The sequence below is a fragment of the Orcinus orca genome, chromosome 18, assembly GCF_937001465.1.
Source record: "Orcinus orca chromosome 18, mOrcOrc1.1, whole genome shotgun sequence".
NCBI classification, from domain to species: Eukaryota; Metazoa; Chordata; class Mammalia; order Artiodactyla; family Delphinidae; genus Orcinus; species Orcinus orca.
This window is the reverse complement of record NC_064576.1, coordinates 9,332,186-9,356,028: the sequence shown is the minus strand read 5'-3', so window position 1 is coordinate 9,356,028 and position 23,843 is coordinate 9,332,186. Positions and strand designations below refer to the sequence as shown.

General features: G+C 39.0%; 1 protein-coding gene across 2 annotated transcripts in view; it reads left to right on the top strand.

The window, feature by feature from the left end:
* The window catches only part of ITGBL1 (integrin subunit beta like 1), a 214,337-nt gene that overhangs the window by 110,206 nt on the left and 80,288 nt on the right, over window positions 1-23,843 (top strand). For both annotated transcript variants that reach the window (XM_004273622.3, XM_049701180.1), the window contains 2 exons: window positions 398-538; window positions 17,971-18,117. In XM_004273622.3, the coding sequence (XP_004273670.1) occupies window positions 398-538; window positions 17,971-18,117 (288 nt within the window). The remainder of the gene's footprint in view (window positions 1-397; window positions 539-17,970; window positions 18,118-23,843) is intronic.

Below are 23,843 nucleotides of genomic sequence, written 5' to 3'. Positions count from 1 at the left end.
ACTCTTACAGTATTTATGTCCTAGTTTACAAAATATTAGTACTTTAGGTGCTTGTTTGTTTTTCATTAGCGTTTTTTTGATCAAATAAATTATAAACTTCTTGAGAGCAAGGATTACATCTTACGTTAATTGTGTTGGTATTATCTTTGAGTCAAACCAGCACGGTGCTCATTTCACATCCTGCGATCGCACATAAGTATAGACATAGATAATAACTTTTATTAAAGAATCTCTACTGCTAACTTTAGATGGTGTTTTCCTCTATAGAACATTTTTCCTGAATACTTGTGTTTTCCAAATACAAAGTAACAACAGAAAAAAAAAGAACAATGTGTAGGATGCTTTCTCTCATGGTTTTTCTTCACTAGACCCATTTAAAATTATTTTTACCCTCTAGGGATTTGTGTGTGTGGTGAATGTTCTTGCCATGATGTTGACCCGACTGGAGACTGGGGGGATATTCATGGGGACACCTGTGAGTGTGACGAAAGGGACTGCAAGGCTGTCTACGACAGATATTCTGACGACTTCTGTTCTGGTAAGTTCTTGCCTAACTCCTGTTTTTAAATAAGGAAATAGTCATTTCCCCATTTTCAAGATTTATTCGGCTTCTCACAGAAACCATAAAAGAATGGAATGCGCCTTCTAAAGCATTCGGTATCCATAGGGCTCCTAATAGCAACGTGAAAACTGTTAGAGGAATCGCACATTGGGCAAAGATCTGAGATGAAAATGCACCCACTCTCTGAAAATTCGTCTAATTCCTCACCAAGAAGAACTATTACCTCCAAGTATTGGATACTCAACCGTGAGAATACAAAGCTAGCAGACCTGACCGTGAATAGGAGAGGTACCATTATGGCAGCCATATCAATACGGTACAAGACTTAGGACAATATAGTTCTCATGGGTAGTTCAATGCATTGCTTCTTTGGTATGATTTATATACTAAAATTGTTCTGCAGTGCAGCCTACAATTGAATATCAATTAGTGGTTTCAAAAATTCTATTCCGGGCTTCCCTGGTGGCGCAGTGGTTGAGAGTCTGCCTGCCGATGCAGGGGACACGGGTTCGTGCCCCGGTCCGGGAAGATCCCACATGCCGCGGAGCGGCTGGGCCCATGAGCCATGGCCGCTGAGCCTGCGCGTCCGGAGCCTGTGCTCCGCAACGGGAGAGGCCACAACAGTGAGAGGCCCGCGTACCGCAAAAGAAAAAAAAAAATTCTATTCCATGAATTTTTATGGAACAGATACTATTTTCCAGGCTCTCGATACTATTTGCCAGTGGCCTCTGGGCCACTGGTACCAGCAGTGAAGGAGACAAACATCCTTGACATTATGGAGTTTGTAATCTAAATGCAAAGGAAAAAAAAAAAACATCCTGCCAGAATTTCTAATAGTGCAAAGGGTAAAAAAAAAAAACAGGCAGTCAGATTTATCTGAAAAAGTGTCATTTAGCAAAAATAGAGTTACTCATTTTCAGTCTGGTTATATTGGACAATCGAGAAGACAGAGACATGGGCATATACACGTCTTTATGCTTGACTGCTTGGTTGGTACAGGGATATAGAGAGGAAATGCCGCTTGTCTCCAGAAAGTTTGCCAGCAAAGGGAGATAAAAGAGCTGCCCTATTTAATTATGATTATGCAACTGCAAAGACTTCTCTGTCCTGGCTGAGGAGAGCCTGCTGCTAAAGCTTCCCACTGCAGAAGAATTTCCCTCTTCTGATGATCCCTTGTGCTTGGGAGAATTTCCTAAAACATTTCCTAAACATTTTGTCCTTTGGCAGGGCACACCCAAAGAAACTGAAGTATACCATGTAGCTCGTGGGGGCCACATTCTCAAAAAGACACTTCACAAGGCAGCAGCTTTCATTTGTGGTTCCATCCCAGGGCTCTGTGCAGTTGTTGGTGGCACTGTCTTTACTGTCCCACCCCAGGAATGGGGTCAGTTCAATGCCAAAGGCAAGGACCAAAGACTATGCCCTTTCCAGGTTTTTCTGTTATTCATTCTGGGTAAGTGTTCTTTATTATCCTCATTATCAACACCATGGGAATAAAACAGCTAACAGCTATTCAGTGACTTCTGTATGCCAGACAATCTGTAAAGCACTTCCCAGATTTGCATTTATTCTTCATAAAAGACTATGACATAGGGAACATATTTATTCTCATTTTACAACTGGGGAAACTGAGGTTCAGGGAATTCCATAACCTGCTGAAGGCTCCACCACTAACAGCTAAAATCAAAATGTTAACAAGGTCTCTGAATCTGAAGAAATCTAAAGGTTCTTTCTTTAGTGAATGAATCTTTGTTTAAACTTAAACTTCAATTTAATATAACGTTGATTGAGTGCTAATTATGCTATAGGCACTGTGTGAGATATTAGGGGATTAAAATATAAAAAAACCTAGGCTCTGACCTTAAGAAATTTATTGTTTAGCAAAGAAAACTGCCACATAAACATGCATTTCAATATACTATCGTGTGGGAGATTGGCATATTCATGCATATGTTTACTTATACTGGGGACGTAGCAATGAACACAACAGATAAAAGTCCTCTCCTTGGGGAGTTTATATCCAGGTGGGCCTGGAGAGACAAAAAAACAAACAAAATGTATAGTTGGTCAGTGCTATATATTTTCATGGCCATTGTGCTATAGACTAAAATGAGCAGAGAAAGGGGTTGAGAATCTCGGGGCATGGGCTTGTTTGACATTTTAATTGGGAGGGTGAGGCTCTTCACAGAGGTGGTGATGTATGACATGCATCACATGATGCTTTTGGATCACTGTGCACGTACAGTTCTGCGACGGGCATCCCAGGCAGAGGGGAAAGAGGCGTAAGATCTGTGCAGGGGCCTAGAATCAATTTGGTTATTACCAGAATGTACAAGTAACGAAGGGTAAAGCTAGCAAGAAATAAGGACTGAAGGACTTTTTACCTTGCTGCTGAACTAGACTCTGTTCTAAAGGCAATGCTAGGGATGGTTTTAGGCAGCGGAGAGCTATAGTCACCAGGTTTCTAGTCTGGTTGTCTGGGTAAATGTTGGTGCCATTTACTGAAATGGAGAATATAGAAGAACATTGTCAAATTCGTTTCTAGACATATCAGGCATAGAGGACCAATGGCAAACCAAAGCCGATCAGTTTTTTCAGCCTGTTGAATACGTGACTCTGAAGGATCAGGGCTGAACATGAGAATTTACAGAGTCATAAACACTGAGTTGTCAGTAGAAAACTATACCGGGGCTCAGGGAACACCATTTAAGGTTGTCATTTTTAAGATTGTGTGATAAAACATGAATTCACATACATTAAAATAGGAAAATAAAGAGATAATCAGACTACATATAAAAATCTTAACTTTGTGATTTTCTGATAGGATGCTTTTTTTTTTAAACATAGGGCACATCTTTCTTGTTAAACCCATGATCCTGAATTTGGAATGGGGTTGGAAAATTCAAATTACACTACTGAATTATCACTACATCATAGTGATAATTCAGGGTCATGTGAGCTAGTCCATCTCACCGTGAGGAGTGGGGCCGTGGGGTGAAGATGAGCATTGACACTTAGGCTGACACTTGGATCCTTTCATAAGCTCACAATTCCTGATGCACGTTATTTAGGCTTAGAGTTACTACATAGGTGGGGCAGGTGGAAGCCTTTGAGGAGGTCTCCTTGGAATCTGAAATTTTCCACTTCATCTAATCCATTCCTCCTTCCTGCTCCCTATTTTCTTCTTTCTCACATTTTCCATTCTTCCCTATGCTAGAACATTATAGAGAAAGTTAAGTGATCAGGCAGTTATGGTTGTGTGGTTGGTAGAGTTTCTCATGGGAAGAGTTTAGGAGAGAATTTGTACGTGGTCTCTATGCCCTGGGTGTAGACAGGTAGGGGTGGGAAGAGGTGATGGAGTAATAGGCTGTGATTTGAGCAATAAAACATCAGGCTGTGATTATGATTTTTTTATTTATTTGTTGAAGTGAATTAAATGTGGACAGTTCTCCACAGCCTGTCTCCCAGACTTAAAATGAGAAATTTAGGAAAGAAGAAACACATTGACAGAGATCCTGCTCTATTAGATACCCATCAAGTTCGTTCACACACCTCATTCCATTTTATGTTCGCCCTAACTCAGAGAAGGAGACGTGATTATCCACATTTTTTTTTCTTAGCCACATTTTTTTTTTTTTTTTTTTGCGGTACGCGGGCCTCTCACTGTTGTGGCCTCTCCCGTTGCGGAGCACAGGCTCCAGATGCGCAGGCTCAGCGGCCATGGCTCACGGGCCCAGCCGCTCCACGGCATGTGGGATCCTCCCGGACCGGGGCAGGAACCCGTGTCCCCTGCACCGGCAGGTGGACTCTCAACCACTGCGCCACCAGGGAAGCCCTCTTAGCCACATTTTAACAGAAGAGGAAATGTTCAAAGAAATTAAGCAACTTGACAAAGTTCACACTGCCCTTAAGCGTCATCTGAAAACACATTACATGAGCCTAAGTACTCATGTAATTTAATCTCCGAGTGATACAAATAAAATTCTTCAATTTTGCTTTATTTTGGTAAGGAAGAGCTGTCCTCTGGATGCTCAAAATTCTTATCAAACTAAGCTTCTCTGAACATCATTCTGATCTGGGGCAGGCATCAACCTCTGGAGTATTTCTTCATTCCCACTATATCTGTAGAATTCCATATATGATGCTTAGTGAATTATTAGCCTTCGCAGTTTTCCTAATTGCCTGTCGAAGTTGCACCACAGGAAGGGAGCCATGCAGTTGATTACTGAATGTGTTAATACCTTAGTGATATAAGACGGAAGTACGCCAAGTACATGGCTATTGTCTAGTGATTTATGCTGGGCTGGAGTGTGATAAGGCTCAGATGAAATGCAGCTTTATTTTTAGCTCCCATTCTTGCCCTCCTGAGAGTGTTGAGCTTATTTAAGTCCAAGGGAAATCTCCCATTGGATTATAGTTATCTTGTTTAATTGACCTTCTTATTTTATTCATTCATTCCCACTGTATGCGTTCACCTATTCAAAAACGCACTTAAATGTAAATATTTTGTGCCTAAGGCATCATGGGTATAGGGGGTGGGATACAAATTTTGAAACATGTTCCCTGCTTCCAAATAAATCAGTTGTATTCATTCTTCGTTTCACTCCTAAATGTTGTTCACTGACACATGAATTCATCCACACACAAACATGACTCATATACCCACAAAAATACACACACACACATGGCTCAAAGATGATACTGTTGACAACTTTTGAGTGTGACTAAAATGGCAGGGGCATGACCAACCATCCTGAAGTGTACCAACTGCTCTATTACTTCGATTCTATGAGCTGCTCCCCTGAATTGACTTTCTGATTAGGAAGTAACAACTTTATTCCTGATGGCTGTTTATCACTCTGCTCTATTTCCCTAAATCCCTTAATAGGAAAAATATGCTGCAGTGTGACTTTCCACTTTTTCAGCTTGTTCCTGCCTATCAACATGATGAAAATACAAAGTTAGTCCTGGCTTAGTGTTCCTTTGGTTTGGAAAGTGGAATCATTTGATAGAACCATATTACGTGGGGAAATTTGCCTTTATGGATTACCGAAGCATTAAGGAAAGAAACTGAAGGAAATAATTACGTATATCCAGTTTGCATTGTCTTGAAAGGGAAAATAATATATCAAATGGATTTTTTTAAAAAATCAAGTACTAGTTAGATCTAACTTATCCCCCCGCCAACTTTTCTCTCTTGATGGTCTTCATATTACTTTGTAGGAAGCTACTTGTAAATATCAGATTCCAGTTCATGAGCATTTTTTGATCATTTTTAAGGCAAGAAATATCCTCTATGGAAGAAGAGTGTTCTGGAATGGATAGAACTACATTTGTCCTGCATTGATGTTTCTGAGGCTAGATAGCTTAACGCAAAAGAGCTCAATGATTACAAAGAAAAAAATAAGTTTTGGTGTCAGCACGCTCTCCTATAATGTCCTGAGAGCCTTTAAAGCTCAGCATGGCCGTGATGCTACTTGATGTGTCTCTTGCTGCCAAATTCCTGCCCTTGTGATGCAGTTCAGGCTGTGATCCCATTTACATACCAAAACTAGACACCATGTTCTTTCATTGTCATGGATGTGTGTGTGTGTGTGTGTGTGTGTGTGTGTGTGTGTGTGTGTGTGTTCAAACAATGCTCATAGACCTTTTGAAAGCAGTTCTCTAATGTATGTTCTGCATATTTGCTATCAGGGATAAACAATAACATTCTGTACCTTTCATCTCTATTTTGTCGATCCTCTGCCTACAGAGTTTAAAGGAATCCTTGTTAGAATCAATGAAATTAACTCCTGCAGGCCAAATATATGTGTATATATACACACCTAGATTTGACAAACTAGCACTGAAGCATGACATTTCAGATCAGCGTGGTAAAATTCACTTCTTCTAGTTCTCTCATTTTCAAGATAAACTGAGATAAAGGCCAGAAAGATGAACTAGTGACACATGTATTTATTTATTTAATTAATTTTTAACATCTTTATTGGCGTATAATTGCTTTACCATGACATGTTCATTTCTGCTTTATAACAAAGTGAATCAGCTATACATATACATATGTTCCCATATCTCTTCCCTCTTGCATCTCCCTCCCTCCCACCCTCCCTATCCCACCCCTCTAGGTGGTCACAAAGCACCGAGCTGATCTCCCTGTGCTATGCGGCTGCTTCCCACTAGCTATCTATTTTACATTTGGTAGTGTATATGTGTCCATGCCACTCTCTCACTTCGTCCCAGCTTACCCTTCCCCCTCCCCGTGTCCTCAAGTCCATTCTCTATATCTGTGTCTTTATTCCTGTCCTGCCCCTAGGTTCTTCATAACCTTTTTTTTTTTTAGATTCCATATATATGTGTTAACATACGGTATTTTTTTTTCTCTTTCTGACTTACTTCACCTCTGTATGACAGACTCTAGGTCCATCCACCTTAGTGGCTCATTTAGATGGAAGACACAGGCCTCCTGATTTCTTCACTTATGCTTTTTTTCCCTACTTGTTTAGGAAAGACCTTGATATAGTATGTTACGGCAGTCTAAAGGATTTTCATGCTAAATAGATTTTATCATTTCTAAACTCTACTTTATAAATCAAAACCAAGCATTTTCATCTTCATTTTATCGCTATAAAATGATTCCTTCTCTCTCTCTCTCTCTGTCATAACTTTTATGCTGGAATTGAGAAACTTGTCACCTCAGAAAAGCAATTGCAGTTTCAATTTGTGATTTCCTGCCTTTTCTGAAAGGCTAAATACCTGCATCAGAATCTGGTATCAATACATTGCTTTTGTAACTGATTTTCCTAACTCCACTGATAAAATACCATGAAGGATTTTATAGAAAAAGTACAGTTTCATTTAAAGTGGGATCCATAACATATTTTTGACAACGTGTGACTTTGAGTTATTAAAAGATGTAGAACATATTTAATTTTTGTTACTGTGAAAGTAAAGTTATGTTTATGTTTTAACTTGTCAAATTAATCTCTGATCAACATTTAGATTAGGCAATACCACTGTCGATACTATTTTTCATCATGCTACACTAGTTATTTAAACCTTTTCTCTGTTGCTTTTACATTTGCTTCTTCTGTGATCTTCATTGGGGCCTTTGATTTAGGTATTCCTACTTTCCCAAAACAATGACACCTTCAAAAAAACTCTATATGCCACTATTTCATCATTTAACCTGGTTGCCATATATTGCCTGACTCTCAGGAATTTCATTACGGATGGTTTACTTTAAGTCATACATATTGCCATAACCCTTCTTTCCTCAGCTTGAACTTGTTCAGTGGATGTTGGTTTCTAATGGCAAAGTGTAGAAGACACATCAGTGGATGATTTGAGGAGCAGTGGCCGTCCTGAACTAGGCGATGTTCTCCCACTTTGATACTTTCCTATTTAAAGGCCAAACCTTTTATCCCAAGCCAAACACAGCAATGACACAATCTCATCAGTTCTTTCCAGTGTGTACACAATTGACTGCAGCTGTTTTTTTTTTTTTTTTCCGGTACGCGGGCCTCTCACTGTTGTGGCCTCTCCCGATGCGGAGCACAGGCTCCGGACGCACAGGCTCAGCGGCCATGGCTCACGGGCCCAGCCGCTCCGCGGCATGTGGGATCTTCCCGGACCGGGGCACGAACCCGTGCTCCCTGCATCGGCAGTCGGACTCTCAACCACTGCGCCACCAGGGAAGCCCCTGCAGCTGTTTTTGAGAGCATCTTTTGATCAAATGAAGCAGGGGCTGGGGTACAAGCCTGAGGCAGAAGCACGGAAGCTTAGGGATCATCACACACATGGTAAAAGTGAGGACACATTTTATATCGTCTTCCCAACTTTATTTGGAGTTGGTGATGCCTGGAGGTGACGCGGACACTTATAGGAGTAATCCTTGAGAATGTTTGTGATGCTGCATTAAATGCACAGGGAGTAGACGTGAAGACCTTACAGGCCACATTTACCCCTGGAGTTTGTAGTAGTGCACAGAAATAGCAAAGGGATAGAAAAGTGAAGCTGCATAACATTAGCGGGGAAAAGCACAGAGATTAAAGACTGAGTGAGGAAGATAGAATAAAAAGAAAACAGAGTGAATATGAGGGCAGAAAGGGGAAAGACTTGCAGAGATTTCTTCTAGCTAGTGCATCTGTACATTTTGCAAAATTTGTTGAAGCACCCACAATTAATCTGACTTCTTTAGATATTAACTGGACCAGATTTTAATTCTAAAAATCTCTATTGATAGCTTTTGACCATGTTCACGGATTTGTTTTATGCCACCACAGTTTTTTTTTTTTTTTTTTACAATGGTGTGTTAGTTTCTGCTTTTAACAAAGTGAATCAGTTATACATATACATATGTTCCGATATCTCTTCCCTCTTGTGTCTCCCTGCCTCCCACCCTCCCTATCCCACTCCTCCAGGCGGTCATAAAGCACCGAGCTGATCTTCCTGCGCTACGCGGCTGCTTCCCACTAGCTATCTACCTTACGTTTGGTAGTGTATATATGTCCATGCCTCCCTCTCGCTTTGTCACAGCTTACCCTTCCCCCTCCCCATCTCCTCAAGTCCATTCTCTAGTAGGTCTAGTAGGACACAGTCTTTATTCCTATCTTACCCCTAGGTTCTTCATGACAGTTTTTCTTTTCTTAAGTTTCATATATATATGTGTTAGCATACGGTATTTGTCTCTCTCTTTCTGACTTACTTCACTCTGTATGACAGACTCTAGGTCTATCCACCTCATTACAAATAGCTCAATTTCGTTTCTTTTTATGGCTGAGTACTATTCCATTGTATATATGTGCCACATCTTCTTTATCCATTCATCCGATGATGGACACTTAGGTTGTTTCCATGTCCTGGCTATTGTAAATAGAGCTGCAATGAACATTTTGGTACATGACTCTTTTTGAATTATGGTTTTCTCAGGGTATATGCCCAGTAGTGGGATTGCTGGGTCATATGGTAGTTCTATTTGTAGTTTTTTAAGGAACCTCCATACTGTTCTCCACAGTGGTTTTATCAATTTACGTTCCCACCAACAGTGCAAGAAGGTTCCCTTTCCTCCACACCCTCTCCAGCATTTATTGTTTCTAGATTTTTTGATGATGGCCATTCTGGCTGGTGTGAGATGATATATCATTGTAGTTTTGATTTGCATTTCTCTGATGATTAATGATGTTGAGCATTCTTTCATGTGTTTATTGGCAGTCTGTATATCTTCTTTGGAGAAATGTCTATTTAGGTCTTCTGCCCATTTTTGGATTGGGTTGTTTGTTTTCTTTGTTATTGAGCTGCATGAGCTGCTTGTAAATTTTGGAGATAAATCCTTTGTCAGTTGCTTCATTTGCAAATATTTTCTCCTATTCTGAGGGCTGTCTTTTCATCTGGTTTATGGTTTCCTTTGCTGTGCAAAAGCTTTGAAGTTTCATTGGGTTCCATTTGTTTATTTTTGGTTTTATTTCCATTTCTCTAGGAGGTGGGTCAAAAAGGATCTTGCTGTCATTTATGTCATAGAGTGTCCTGCCTATGTTTTCCACTAAGAGTTTGATAGTTTCTGGCCTTACATTTAGGTCTTTAATCCACTTTGAGCTTATTTTTGTGTATGGTGTTAAGGAGTGATCTAATCTCATACTTTTACATGTAGCTGTCCAGTTTTCCCAGCACCACTTATTGAAGAGGCTGTCCTTTCTCCACTGTACATTCCTGCCTCCTTTATCAAAGATAAGGTGACCATATGTGCGTGGGTTTATCTCTGGGCTTTCTATCCTGTTCCATTGATCTATGTTTCTGTTTTTGTGCCAGTACCATACTGTCTTGATTACTGTAGCTTTGTAGTAAAGTCTGAAGTCAGGGAGCCTGATTCCTCCAGGTCCGTTTTTCGTTCTCCAGATTGCTTTGGCTCTTCGGGGTCTTTTGTGTTTCCATACAAATTGTGAAATTTTTTGTTCTAGTTCTGTGAAAAATGCCAGTGGTAGTTTGATAGGGATTCCGTTGAATCTGTAGATTGCTTTGGGTATTAGAGTCATTTTCACAATGTTGAGTATTCCAATCCAAGAACATGGTATTTCTCTCCATCTATTTGTATCATCTTTAATTTCTTTCATCAGTGTCTTATAATTTTCTGCATACAGGTCTTTTGTCTCCTTAGGTAGGTTTATTCCTAGATATTTTATTCTTTTTGTTGCAGTGGTAAATGGGAGTGTTTTCTTGATTTCACTTTCAGATTTTTCATCATTAGTGTATAGGAATGCCAGAGATTTCTGTGCATTAATTTTGTATCCTGCTACTTTACCAAATTCATTGATTAGCTCTAGTAGTTTTCTGGTAGCATCTTTAGGATTCTCTATGTATAGTGTCATGTCATCTGCAAACAGTGACAGCTTTACTTCTTCTCTTCCGATTTGGATTCCTTTTATTTCCTTTTCTTCTCTGATTGCTGTGGCTAAAACTTCCAAAACTATGTTGAATAAGAGTGGTGAGAGTGGGCAACCTTGTCTTGTTCCTGATCTTAGTGGAAATGCTTTCAGTTTTTCACCATTGAGGATGATGTTGGCTGTGGGTTTGTCATATATGGCCTTTATTATGTTGAGGAAAGTTCCCTCTATGCCTACTTTCTGCAGGGTTTTTATCATAAATGGGTGTTGAATTTTGTTGAAAGCTTTTTCTGCATCTATTGAGATGATCATATGGTTTTTCTCCTTCAATTTGTTAATATGGTGTATCACGTTGATTGATTTGCATATATTGAAGAATCCTTGCATTCCTGGAATAAACCCCACATGATCATGGTGTATGATCCGTTTAATCTACTGTTGGATTCTGTTTGCTAGTATTTTGTTGAGGATTTTTGCATCTATGTTCATCAGTGATATTGGCCTGTAGTTTTCTTTCTTTGTGACATCCTTGTCTGGTTTTGGTATCAGGGTGATGGTGGCCTCGTAGAATGAGTTGGGGAGTGTTCCTCCCTCTGCTATATTTTGGAAGAATTTGAGAAGGATAGGTGTTAGCTCTTCTGTAAATGTTTGACAGAATTCGCCTGTGAAGCCATCTGGTCCTGGGCTTTTGTTTGTTGGAAGATTTTTAATCACAGTTTCAATTTCAGTGCTTGTGATTGGTCTGTTCATATTTTCTATTTCTTCGTGATTCAGTCCTGGCAGGTTGTGCATTTCTAAGAATTTGTCCATTTCTTCCAGGTTGTCCATTTTATTTGCATAGAGTTGCCTGTAATAATCTCTCATGATCTTTTGTATTTCTGTAGTATCAGTTCTTACTTCTCCTTTTTCATTTCTAATTCTATTGATTTGAGTCTTCTCCTTTTTTCTTGATGAGTCTGGCTAATGGTTTATCAATTTTGTTTGTCTTCTCAAACAACCAGCTTTTAGTTTTATTGATCTTTGCTATCGTTTCCTTCATTTCTTTTTCATTTATTTCTGATCTGATCTTTATGATTTCTTTCCTTCTGCTAACTTTGGGTTTTTTTTTCTTCTTTTTTCTCTAATTGCTTTAGGTGCAAGGTTAGGTTGTTTATTCAAATAGTTTCCTGTTTCTTAAGGTAGGATTGTATTGCTATAAATTTCCCTCTTAGAACTGCTTTTGTTGCATCCCATAGATTTTGGGTCGTCGTGTCTCCATTGTCGTTTGTTTCTAGGTATTTTTTAATTTCCTCTTTGATTTCTTCAGTAATCACTTTGTTATTAAGTAGTGTATTGTTTAGCCTCCATGTGTTTGTATTTTTTACAGATCTTTTCCTGTAATTGATATCTAGTCTCATAGCATTGTGGTCGGAAAAGATACTTGGTACAATTTCAATTTTCTTAAATTTACCAAGGCTTGATTTGTGACCCATGATATGATCTATCCTGGAGAATGTTCCATGAGCACTTGAGAAAAATGTGTATTCTGTTGTTTTGGGATGGAATGTCCTATAAATATCAATTAAGTCCATCTTGTTTAATATATCATTTAAAGCTTGTGTTTCCGTATTTATTTTCATTTTGCATGATCTGTCCATTGGTGAAAGTGGGGTGTTAAAATCCCCTACTATGAATGTGTTACTGTCGATATCCGTTTTTATGGCTGTTAGTATTTGCCTTATGTATTGAGGTGCTCCTGTGTTGGGTGCATAAATATTTACAATTGTTCCATCTTCTTCTTGGATCGATCCCTTGATCATTATGTAGTGTCCTTCTTTGTCTCTTCTAATAGTCTTTATTTTAAAGTCTATTTTGTCTGATATGAGAATTGCTACCTCAGCTTTCTTTTGGTTTCCATTTGCATGAAATATCTTTTTCCATCCCCTTACTTTCAGTCGTATGTGTCTCTAGGTCTGAAGTGGGTCTCTTGTAGACAGCATATATAGGGGTCTTGTTTTTGTATCCATTCAGCCAATCTGTGTCTTTTGGTGGGAGCATTTAGTCCATTTACACTTAAGGTAATTATCGATATGTATGTTCCTATTCCCATTTTCTTAATTGTTTTGGGTTTTTTATTGTAGGTCTTTTCCTTCTCTTGTGTTTCTTGTCTAGAGAAGTTCCTTTAGCAGTTGTTGTAGAGCTGGTTTGGTGGTGCTGAACTCTCTCAGCTTTTGCTTGTCTGTAAAGGTTTTAATTTCTCCACCAAATCTGAATGAGATCCTTGCTGGGTAGAGTAATCATGGTTGCAGGTTCTTCTCCTTCATCAGTTTAAATATGTCCTGCCAGTCCCTTCTGGCTTGCAGAGTTTCTGCTGCAAGATCAGCTGTTAACCTTATGGGGATTCCCTTGTGTGTTATTCGTTGTTTTTTCCTTGCTGCTTTTAATATGTTTTCTTTGTATTTAATTTTTGACAGTTTGATTAATATGTGTCTTGGCGTATTTCTCCTTGGATTTATTCTGTATGGGACTCTCTGTGCTTCCTGGACTTGATTAACTGTTTCCTTTCCCATATTAGGGAAGTTTTCAACTATAATCTCTTCAAATATTTTCCCAGTCCCTTTCTTTTTCTCTTCTTCTTCTGGAACCCCTATAATTCGAATGTTGGTGTGTTTAATGTTGTCCCAGAGGTCTCTGAGGCTGTCCTCAGTTCTTTTCATTCTTTTTTCTTTATTCTGCTCTGCAGTAGTTATTTCCACTATTTTACCTTCCAGGTCACTTATCCGTTCTTCTGCCTCAGTTATTCTGCTATTGATCCCATCTAGAGTATTTTTCATTTCATTTATTGTGTTGTTCATCATTGTTTGTTTCATCTTTAGTTCTTCTAGGTCCTTGTTAAATGTTTCTTGCATTTTCTCTATTCTATTTCCAAGATTTTGGATCATCTTTACTATCATTATTCTGAATTATTTTTCAGGTAGACTGCCTATTTCCTCTTCATTTGTTAGGTCAGGTGGGTTTTTATCTTGCTCCTTCATCTGCTGTGTGTTTTTCTGTCTTCTCATTTTGCTTATCTTACTGTGTTTGGGGTCTCCTTTTTACAGGCTGCAGGTTCGTAGTTCCCGTTGTTTTTGGTGTCTGTCCCCAGTGGCTAAGGTTGGTTCAGTGGGTTGTGTAGGCTTCCTCGTGGAGGGGACTGGTGCCTGTGTTCTGGTGGATGAGGCTGGATCTTGTCTTTCTGGTGGGCAGGTCCACGTCTGGTGGTGTGTTTTGGGGTGTCTTTGGACTTATTATGATTTTAGGCAGCCTCTCTGTTAATGGGTGGGGTTGTGTTCCTGTCTTGCTAGTTGTTTGTCATAGAATGTCCAGTACTGTAGCTTGCTGGTCATTGAGTGAAGCTGGGTGCTGGTGTTGAGATGGAGATCTCTGGGAGGTTTTCGGCATTTGATATTATGTGGAGCTGGGAGGTCCTCTAGTGGACCAGTGTCCTGAAGTTGGCTCTCCCACCTCAGAGGCACAGCACTGACTCCTGGCTGCAGGACCAAGAGCCTTTCATCCACACGGTTGAGAATAAAAGGGAGAAAAAGTAGAAAGAATTAGTAGAAGTAGAAAGAAAGAAGGGATGGAGGGAGGGACGGAGGGAGGGAGGGAGGAAGAGAGGAAGGAAGAAGGAATGAGGGAAGGAAGGAAAAAAGAAAGAAGATAAAGTAAAATAAAATAAGATAAAATATAATAAAGTTATTAAAATAAAAAAATAATTAAGGAAAAAACGGACGGATAGAACCCTAGTACAAATGGTGGAAGCAAAGCTATACAGACAAAATCTCACACAGAAGCATACACACACAGTCACAAAAAGAGGAAAAGGGGAAAAAATCATAAATCTCGCTCTTAAAGTCCACCTCCTCAATTTGGGAATGATTCGTTGTCCATTTAGGTATTCCACAGGTGCAGGTACGTCAAGTTGATTGTGGAGCTTTAATCCGCTGCTTCTGAGGCTGCTGGGAGAGATTTCCCTTTCTCTTCTTTGTTTTCACAGCTCCCAGGGCTCAGCTTTGTATTTGGCCCCGCCTCTGCGTGTAGGTCGCCTGAGGGCGTCTGTTTTTTGCTCAGACAGGACGGGGTTAAAGGAGCCGGTGATTCGGGGAGGGAGGGGCACGGAGTGCGGGGCGGGGCTGCGACGGCAGAGTCCGGCGTGACGTTGCGCCGGCGTGACGTTGCACGAGCCTGAGGCGTGCCGTGCGTTCTCCCGGGGAAGTTTTCCTTGGATCACGGGACCCTGGCAGTGGCGGGCTGCAGAGGCTCCCCGGAAGTGGGGTGTGGACAGTGACCTGTGCTCGTACACAGGCTTCTTGGTGGCGGCAGCAGCAGCCTTAGCGTCTCACGCCCGTCTCTGGGGTCCGCGCTGTTAGCGGCGGCTCACGCCCGTCTCTGGAGCTCCTTTAAGCAGCGTTCTTAATCCCCTCCAGGTATGTGGGTGGTTTCTTGCCGTTTGGGAGGTCTGAGGTCTTCTGCCAGCGTTCAGTAGGTGCTCTGCCAGAGTTGTTCCATGTGTAGATGTATTTCTGGTGTATTTGTGGGGAGGAAGGCGATCTCAGCGTCCTACTCCTCCGCCATCTTCCCGGAAGCCCTCCACAGTTTTTTTTTAATGTTGACATGTGAATTAATCTCAGATAGAAGGTAATGGCTGCTCTTAAACCAACTACAGAAGTTGAGGACGTTCTCCCTTCAGTCCCCGTCTCCCTCCTCACAGGTTCCTACTTTATTCCACGTGCCACGGGATCAGGACCTTCCCTGCCTGTGAATTCCAGGCACCTGCAGCAGCACGTGGCATCCTCTTGGGTAGTCACAGATTTCCTGGCATCCTCACCTACTGGATGTTTTGTTCTAACTTTCACAGCTATTTTAAAGTTTCAAGAGTAAAGCTTTTTTCCCCTTTCAATCTAACTCTGTTTTTCACTTTTATTGTTGAAGTGTCAATTTGTTTTCCACAAATGGCAGCATGTTTTGTACTTTGTCCAGCATCCTCATGGTAGATCTAACTGCCCTTGAAATGAAACCTCTTGTCTCCAAGAATTTCAAAGCCACTGGCTCCCATAAAACAGCAGAATTGATTGTACTTTAAACGTTAAAGATTTTGTTTTAAAAACTGTTATTTATCTATGCATTTGCAACATACCTCTGTTTGCAAATTTTGCTCTAAATTATTGGGTTAGCCAGTGAGAGGCCCGCGCACCGCGATGAAGAGTGGCCCCCGCTCACCGTAACTGGAGAAAGCCCTCGCACAGAAACGAAGACCCAACTCAGCCAAAAACAAACAAACAAATAAATAAATAAATTATTGGGTTAGCCAAAAAGTTCATTTGGGTTTTTCTGTAAGATGTTAAGGGAAAACCCAAATGAACTTTTTGGCCAACCCAATACACGAGGATTGGGAAGATGGGTAGGAACTTCTTAAGCCAGGATAAATGGCAAGAAGCCATGGAACCCAACAATCTCTGCGATATAATTGCTATTAAGTCAAACTATTGTAATAAAAATTCTTATATTTGAAAGTCCAAATGATCATAGTCACATAATATGTATTTATTAGCAATCAAAAGTTTTTTAAGATGATGAGCTCTAAGGCAAAGTATTAGTATTAACAGCAATTTGTTGTATAGACTTTGTTACATAGTAGGTGCTCAATAAATGTGCATTGAATTGAATTTAGTGTTAAATGAGAGATGTGGACTCTGTGATCCTTAATAGCTCATCCTACTTTGACCTATGGTTTTATGATTTGTTCTGTGAAGAACCAGATTTATAGATAGTGAAAAGCTTCCTGATAGGTGAATTGTCCAGTACTTCAAACTCAAAAGATGGACATCTGACCACAGACCTCATGGAATACTGATAAAACAGACCAGCCTTTCCTGAAGACTGGTCCATACCAGTTTCCATATTGTGTGATATATATTAATATCAGATGCCAAGTACAGAATAGCAGCGATTGTTATTCATTAGCATTATATTTGATTTGCTTAAAGAAAGTGTAATTCCACTTCCTTTAAAATTCTTCATACATTTTTGGAAAAATTATAGAAATCTACTTTACATTGTATCTGTAATAATGAGTATCTGAATGGTTATTAGGAGTTAGGAAAAGCTCAGCTAAATTATCGTGCTTTCCTTTCCTTTCTATTTCTACTTGGTTGTATATGTGGGCTCAAGTGAATAAAAATAAAAATTGCTCACTTCTATGTAGCATTTTAAGATATATTATGTACTTCCTGATAAATGTGGGTAGATAATCTGATTTAAAATGAAGAACTAAACCTCAACGAGGTTGTCATTTGAACAGCCCTACTCTGTAGGGAACAGGGTCAGGATTTGAACCTACTTATTTGATTGATATCTTATGCTATACCATATCAGTCCTTGTCACAGTTCTTTACAGGCTCTGTGCCCATGTAAATTTAATATCTTTCCTGACCTCTTTTGTGTATAGGAAATTAGTCTTCAAGGGTTGCGAACTCCACATAGGTTACTGGTTTTAAGCTAAGGGTCTATAGGCTAAGCATGTAGTGTGTAGTAAAAAGATAATGAAAATAAAGTGTGAGGGACTGTAGAAACTAAGACCCTGTTTCAAAAACAAATTGTTTTCCATTTCCTATGGCTCTCCTCCACGTGAATTAATTGCCCAATTCATCAAATCCTCCTTTTTAGCAGACTAAATTAGCAGACTAATTCAATCTCATGCACTTGGATTTTGAAAGATTCAAGTTGATAGCCCTATGAACCTGTTTATCTGATCTGGAGTTGTTGTTTTTCTTTCCCCGTGATCAATCAATATACCTAGATCAGGTATTTAAGAACATTGAGAAAAATGGGCTTTTGCCTTAATGTTTTATATTGAGTTTAATTGAGATCGTGACTCATTTGTGACATTCACTGTTGAAATGAAAGTTAATTCTGGCTTTGGTATATTTTTCTCATATACATGTGCACATATATATATATATGTATGGCTCATAAATACAATAACATATATATATTATTACTCCCATTGTGAAGGTCATGGGCAGTGTAACTGTGGAAGATGTGACTGCAAAGTAGGCTGGTATGGGAAAAAGTGCGAGCACCCACGTTCCTGCCCGCTGTCAGCTGAGGAGAGCATCAAGAAATGCCAGGGAAGCTCTGCTCTGCCTTGCTCTGGAAGGGGTAAGTGAGGGTCTCAGGCCTTGTGACCCATCGCCTCCTGTGAGTCAAATGAATTTAGTTCACATGTATCTTATAAAAAGGTAGTTGAGATTCCTGAATGAGGAAAGATTAGTCTTTTCAGAACTAATAATGACTCCAATATCCATGAGTGAAAGTACATGGAGAAATATAATCTCATTCTTTCTCCCTCTCTGTTGCGCGCGCGCACACACACGCACACACACGCACACACACACACACACACACACACACACACACACACCATCAGTCTACTTTAGCTCTGAGGTCTGTTCAATTTCTATTCAGTTCAATGCTACATTAAAAAAGAAAAAAACAGTTTGGGTATTTGCTCAGAGCTTTCTCAATAACATCATCTAATTGTCCACTGACATTTCTGAAACTTATTAACAGCCTACTGAGTTGTACTGTTGGCTTTTGAAAATGTATTGTATAGACAGATAGCTCGGAATAAGCTTTTCTTGTCTTAGACGGCATGTAGCCTCAGGTGTGCTCTTGCTATCAGATCAGTACAAATTGGAGGAGAAGGAAGAATTCATCTAGGGGAAAGCTGGTTTCATTCTTTTTGATTTATCAAAATAAGAAATAACAATTTCACCTCTCACATGAAAATGGCAAAGTTAATGTGAAATTTGCTTTCAGAGGTACTGGTAATTGAAGTTATTACAAATTTTATTCATGAAAGAGGAAAAGGAGAAAGATTTCCTTTATCTGAATGTTAGATCAGAAATTTAATTTTATGTTGAAGGGAAACTTTTTTTTGAAAAGCGAATTTTTTAATTGAGATATAATTCAAATGTCATAAAATTCACTCATTTAAAGTATACAACTTAGTGGGTTTTTTTTAGTATATTCACAGAATACCCAACCATCACCACTGCCTCATTCCTAAACATTTTCGTCATCACAGAAAGAAACTCTGTACCCTTCCTGGGCACTCCCCACTATCCTCTCCACTTAGCCCCTAGAAACCAATAATCTACTTCCTGTCTCTGTGGATTTGCCTAATCTGGATATTTCACATATAAATATGAAATATGTGTTCTTTTTCTCCTGTTTCTTTTTTCACTTAGCTTAATGTTTTCAATGTTGTATCATGTGTCAGTACTTCATTCACTTTATGGCTGAGTAATATTCATTTGTATGGATATAGCACATTTGTTCATCCATTCATCTGTTAATGAACATTTGGGTTGTTTCTGCTTTTTGGCCTTCGTAAATAATGTTCTGTGCATATTCATGTACAAGTTTTTGTGTGGACATGTGCTTTTGATTTCTCTTGGATATCTACCCATGAGGGGAATTGCTGGGTCATATGGTAACTCTATGTTTAACTTTTTGAGGTACCACAAAACTATCTTTAAAGTGACTACACCATTTTACATTCCCTCCGGAAGTGTATGAAGGTTCCAATTTCTCAACATCCTCACCATTATTTGTTATCATATGTCTTTTTCATTACTTATAGTTGTTTTTTTTGGGGGGGGGGTGCAGAAAACTCCTAAAGTCTCCAAGATTATTTGTAACATAGTATTTTCTCATACTCTGATATTCATCCTTAATGATTATAAGGAGAAGGGTAGGATATGGGTAGAAGGAATTTTTAATTTCAGAAGCATTTCTGAATTGCCCCATCTTTCATTAATACTCCCAGGCTGGAAGCAGTGTTCTACCAGCGTTAATAAAATATTGTGATTATAGTGCTTGAGTAAGCCTATTATGCTCTTAAAATAACAAAGACTAAAAATCACTATTCCTCGGACTACTGGTATTATCTATTGCTAAAAATAACAAATTATAGGACTCCCTTGGTGGCGCAGTGGTTAAGAACCCACCTGCCAATGCAGGGGACACGGGTTCAAGCCCTGGTCCAGGAAGATCCCACATGCTGCAGAGCATCTAAGCCCGTGTGCCACAACTACTGAGCCTGTGCTCTAGAGCCCACGAGCCACAGCTACAGAGCCCGCCTGCTGCAACTACTGAAGCCCACGTGCCTAGAGGCTGTGTTCCGCAACAAGAGAAGCCAATGCAATGAGAAGCCCACACACCGCAACGAAGAGTAGCCCCCGCTCGCTGCAACTAGAGAAAGCCAGCGTGCAGCAACAAACACCCAACGCAGCCAAAAATAAATAAATAAATACATTTATTTAAAAAAATAAATAAAAATAAATTATACAATGGAAAAATTTTAAAAGCATATAAAACATATCTCAAACATAGAAAATGACTTTAAGTAGATATATATACACACACATATATGTGTATGTATATATTTGCCAGTGGTTTCTCATTTATCTTGAAATTTTTTTATATAATGCTAGTGCAAGAGAATTATCTGTGGACTTTATGTATCAGTGTTTAATAAACTCTGACAAACACATATTTGTCTCCTACCTTTCTAGAGATTCATTAAGTTATTTAGCTACCATTTTTAAACAATAGCTTATATTTAAAGTCTTTTATTAAAAAGGTGTTGATATGTATAGAATTGTATTTTTTATTTTTTTGTAATTCATTCAAGCCTTTTGAAGCACTTTACAGATAAATATAAGCTTCTCTAGTTTCCTCACAGGGAAACGGAAGTATTGATGAGTGAAGTGATTTTCCAGGGAACTGTAACAAAATATAAGAATTTTGAGAATGAAGACCAAGGATTTATGACAGGCAGTCCAATGCTCGGACCAGTGGTTAGAGACTTCCTTTTTCATAGGGCTACATCTGCAAACTCCTGGGCACTGGAGGTCTTAAAGCAAATGGCCAATATGAAAACTTTCAAAGGATTAGTTTTGCAATTTATGAATGACAACAGCAGCTGTGGTTACATGAGTGAGGAAAGCAATTACAAGGCTCATTGGTTCTCCAGCCGGAGAGCCTCAGCAGCTCGCTAGCTGGGGCCAAGGAAAAAAAACAATTCTCCTGGTAGAATTAGATTAGATTACTTGCTTGTGCTGCTGATGACTAAGTGTGATCATTATGTCTTAAAGGTAGGGGAATAATTTAGAGGATCTTTTAAATTCTCTGAATTCCTGTGATTCCTTGATTTCTGTTCCTTCATTTAGTTAGATGACTCTCATAAAGACAATATTGATGTACAGTGATTCATCCTGCCCATGGGGTTGGAAGGTGGGCACAGCTTTCTCAATTCTCCTATCAATGTTCTGCTTAAAAATTTTAAATGGCTTATGATAGTCTATTAGTTTTAAACTCTTCTTGATTAAAAATGCATTTTTTTTTTTTTTTTTTTTTTGCGGTACATGGGCCTCTCACTGTTGTGGCCTCTCCCGTTGCGGAGCCCAGGCTCCGGACACGCAGGCTCAGCGGCCATGGCTCACGGGCCCAGCCGCTCCACGGCATGTGGGATCTCCCCGGACCAGGGCACGAACCCGTGTCCCCTGCATCGGCAGGCGGACTTTCAACCACTGCGCCACCAGGGAAGCCCAAAAATGCATTTTATTATTATTGAGGTTCTCCTGAGTATGTGTCTAGCTTTGGCCAGAAAATGTGAGCAAAATGTGTCACTTCAGAGTAGAAGTTGAGGCAGTGAGAGATTTGCCATTCTCTCTTTTTCCCTGGCAAGGGGATTTGAAGTTTGAGATGGTGGCAGATCCATTAGCCTGGGTCTCTGAATGAGGATGATCAGCAGAAACCTCTGCTGACCCACCGGGTTCTGTCGCATGAGTGAGAAATAAACCTTTGTTGTTTTAAGCAGCTGAGATATTGGGGTTGTTTGTTATGGCTTCAGAACTCCTGGCTCATGCTCTCTTCTGCATACAAAATTAGGGAACACAGCTAAAGCAAAGCGAACAAACAAGCAAACGTGACAAAAATCACACTCAATCCAAAGAGATAAGCATAAAAAAGTTGAGGTTTATAACTATATATGTATATCATATCAGTATTAATATCTAAATCAACATAAATAACTATATATTTTATAAATGATGTTTTTATACAGTTCTATCAACAGCATTTATGTGCACTTATTCGACAAGTTAAATGCTAAGAGCATTGAATGTATTATCTTTTTTAATATTCCCCAAACACAATGAGACAGGAAGAAATAGAATTCTTCTTTTTACAAAAGAAGAAATTGGAAATTTGAACAGTTTACCATCTTACACAGTAGGTGCCAGATGTGCAACTTTTAATAGGAACTTTTAATACAGGCCCTCTGATGCCAGAGCTGTCATCTTAGGTAATTTACTAACATGCCACAATTTGTTAACGTGTTCTTTTAACATGTCAATTTTCTGAACAACTTGTCATGAATATATTTTCTTGTTATAAAATATTCTTCTGCAAAATTATTGGTATGGCTGCATACTATTCCATAAAATGGTTGTAGCAAAAGAATTTAATCAACCCTCTTTTATTAGACATCTGAATTGTCTCTTATTTTATTTAAGTTATAATTTACATTCTTGAAGTGGAATATTTGCATAAATCCTAAGTATTAATTCTTAGATGTGGATTGCGTAGATCTAAATGAATAAAAATATATTAAAACTTTTTAATAAAAACATTGCCCAAACAATTTATAGCCTCTAGAAAAATTGTTCCAGTATACCCTCCTACCAGGAGTGGAAGAGGGGTTCCCTTTGCCCACCAATAGTGACAATTTAAAATAATTAGTTCACTTTTCCTGGTGTATTTTGCTCTTCATGTTGTAAACTTTTACTTTATCAAACTCCTTTCACTGACTTCTATAATCATCAAAACAAATGATTTATCTGCAGGCATTAATATTCAGAAGCTTGTGTTTGCAGTATTTGCCTTCTTTGATCATTATTTGTCCTTATGTCTAAGTCATCTTTTTATTTGGTATTGTACTCCCATGTGTTTTTGTTGTCTGTCCTCTGTGCCCTTTGGTTTTCTTTCATCAGACTTGTTCTAAGAGGTATGGCATATGTTTTGGTCCTTCAACACACATACCCATACACCTCCACAAGGGGAGGTATGGAGTGGAAGAAGAATGACAAATTGAAGCTAATTATTTAATATTGTGGCTTCCAGAAAATAGGAACCATGTCCTCATTTTTATCAATTAGTATGCTTTAATTAATTAAGCAAGTTGGTTCAATTCCTCACCTAGGAACATACTTTCAAAGAATGATAGCATGCCAAATTCTCACCATCTGGAGATTTTTCAATTTAAGCTGTAATTTACCTCTCCTTTTTAGTGGCAAAGCACACCTTTAAGTTCTTTTGCTTTTATTAATCAGAGAAGTTTTCTATGATGCATGTATTTTTTTAACCTACGTGTTTTTGACTCTGTGATTTTTTTGGCAACTAAATCATTTTTTTTATTCATGTATACAGAGATACAATTATTATTTGGAACATAACTTTTGTTCTTTTAATTGGAAGTCCTCTAAAATTTTTTTAAAAATTTTATGGGAGGAGAGTGTTTTAATTTTTTTTAAAATTTTTATCAGCTTTATTGAGGTATAATTGATATACAAAAACTGCACATATTTAATGTATACAATTTGATGAATTTGGACATGCGTATACACCTGTGATGCCATCACCATAGTTAGAGTGATAAGCATATCCATTACCTCCCAAAATGTCCTTGTATCCCTTTGCTTTTGTGTGTAGTGTATGTGTGTGTGTGTGTGTGTGTGTGTGTGTGTGTGTGTGTGTGTAAGAATGTTTAACACAAGAGAGATCTAAAATAGTCAAACCTATAGAAGCAGAAAATAGAA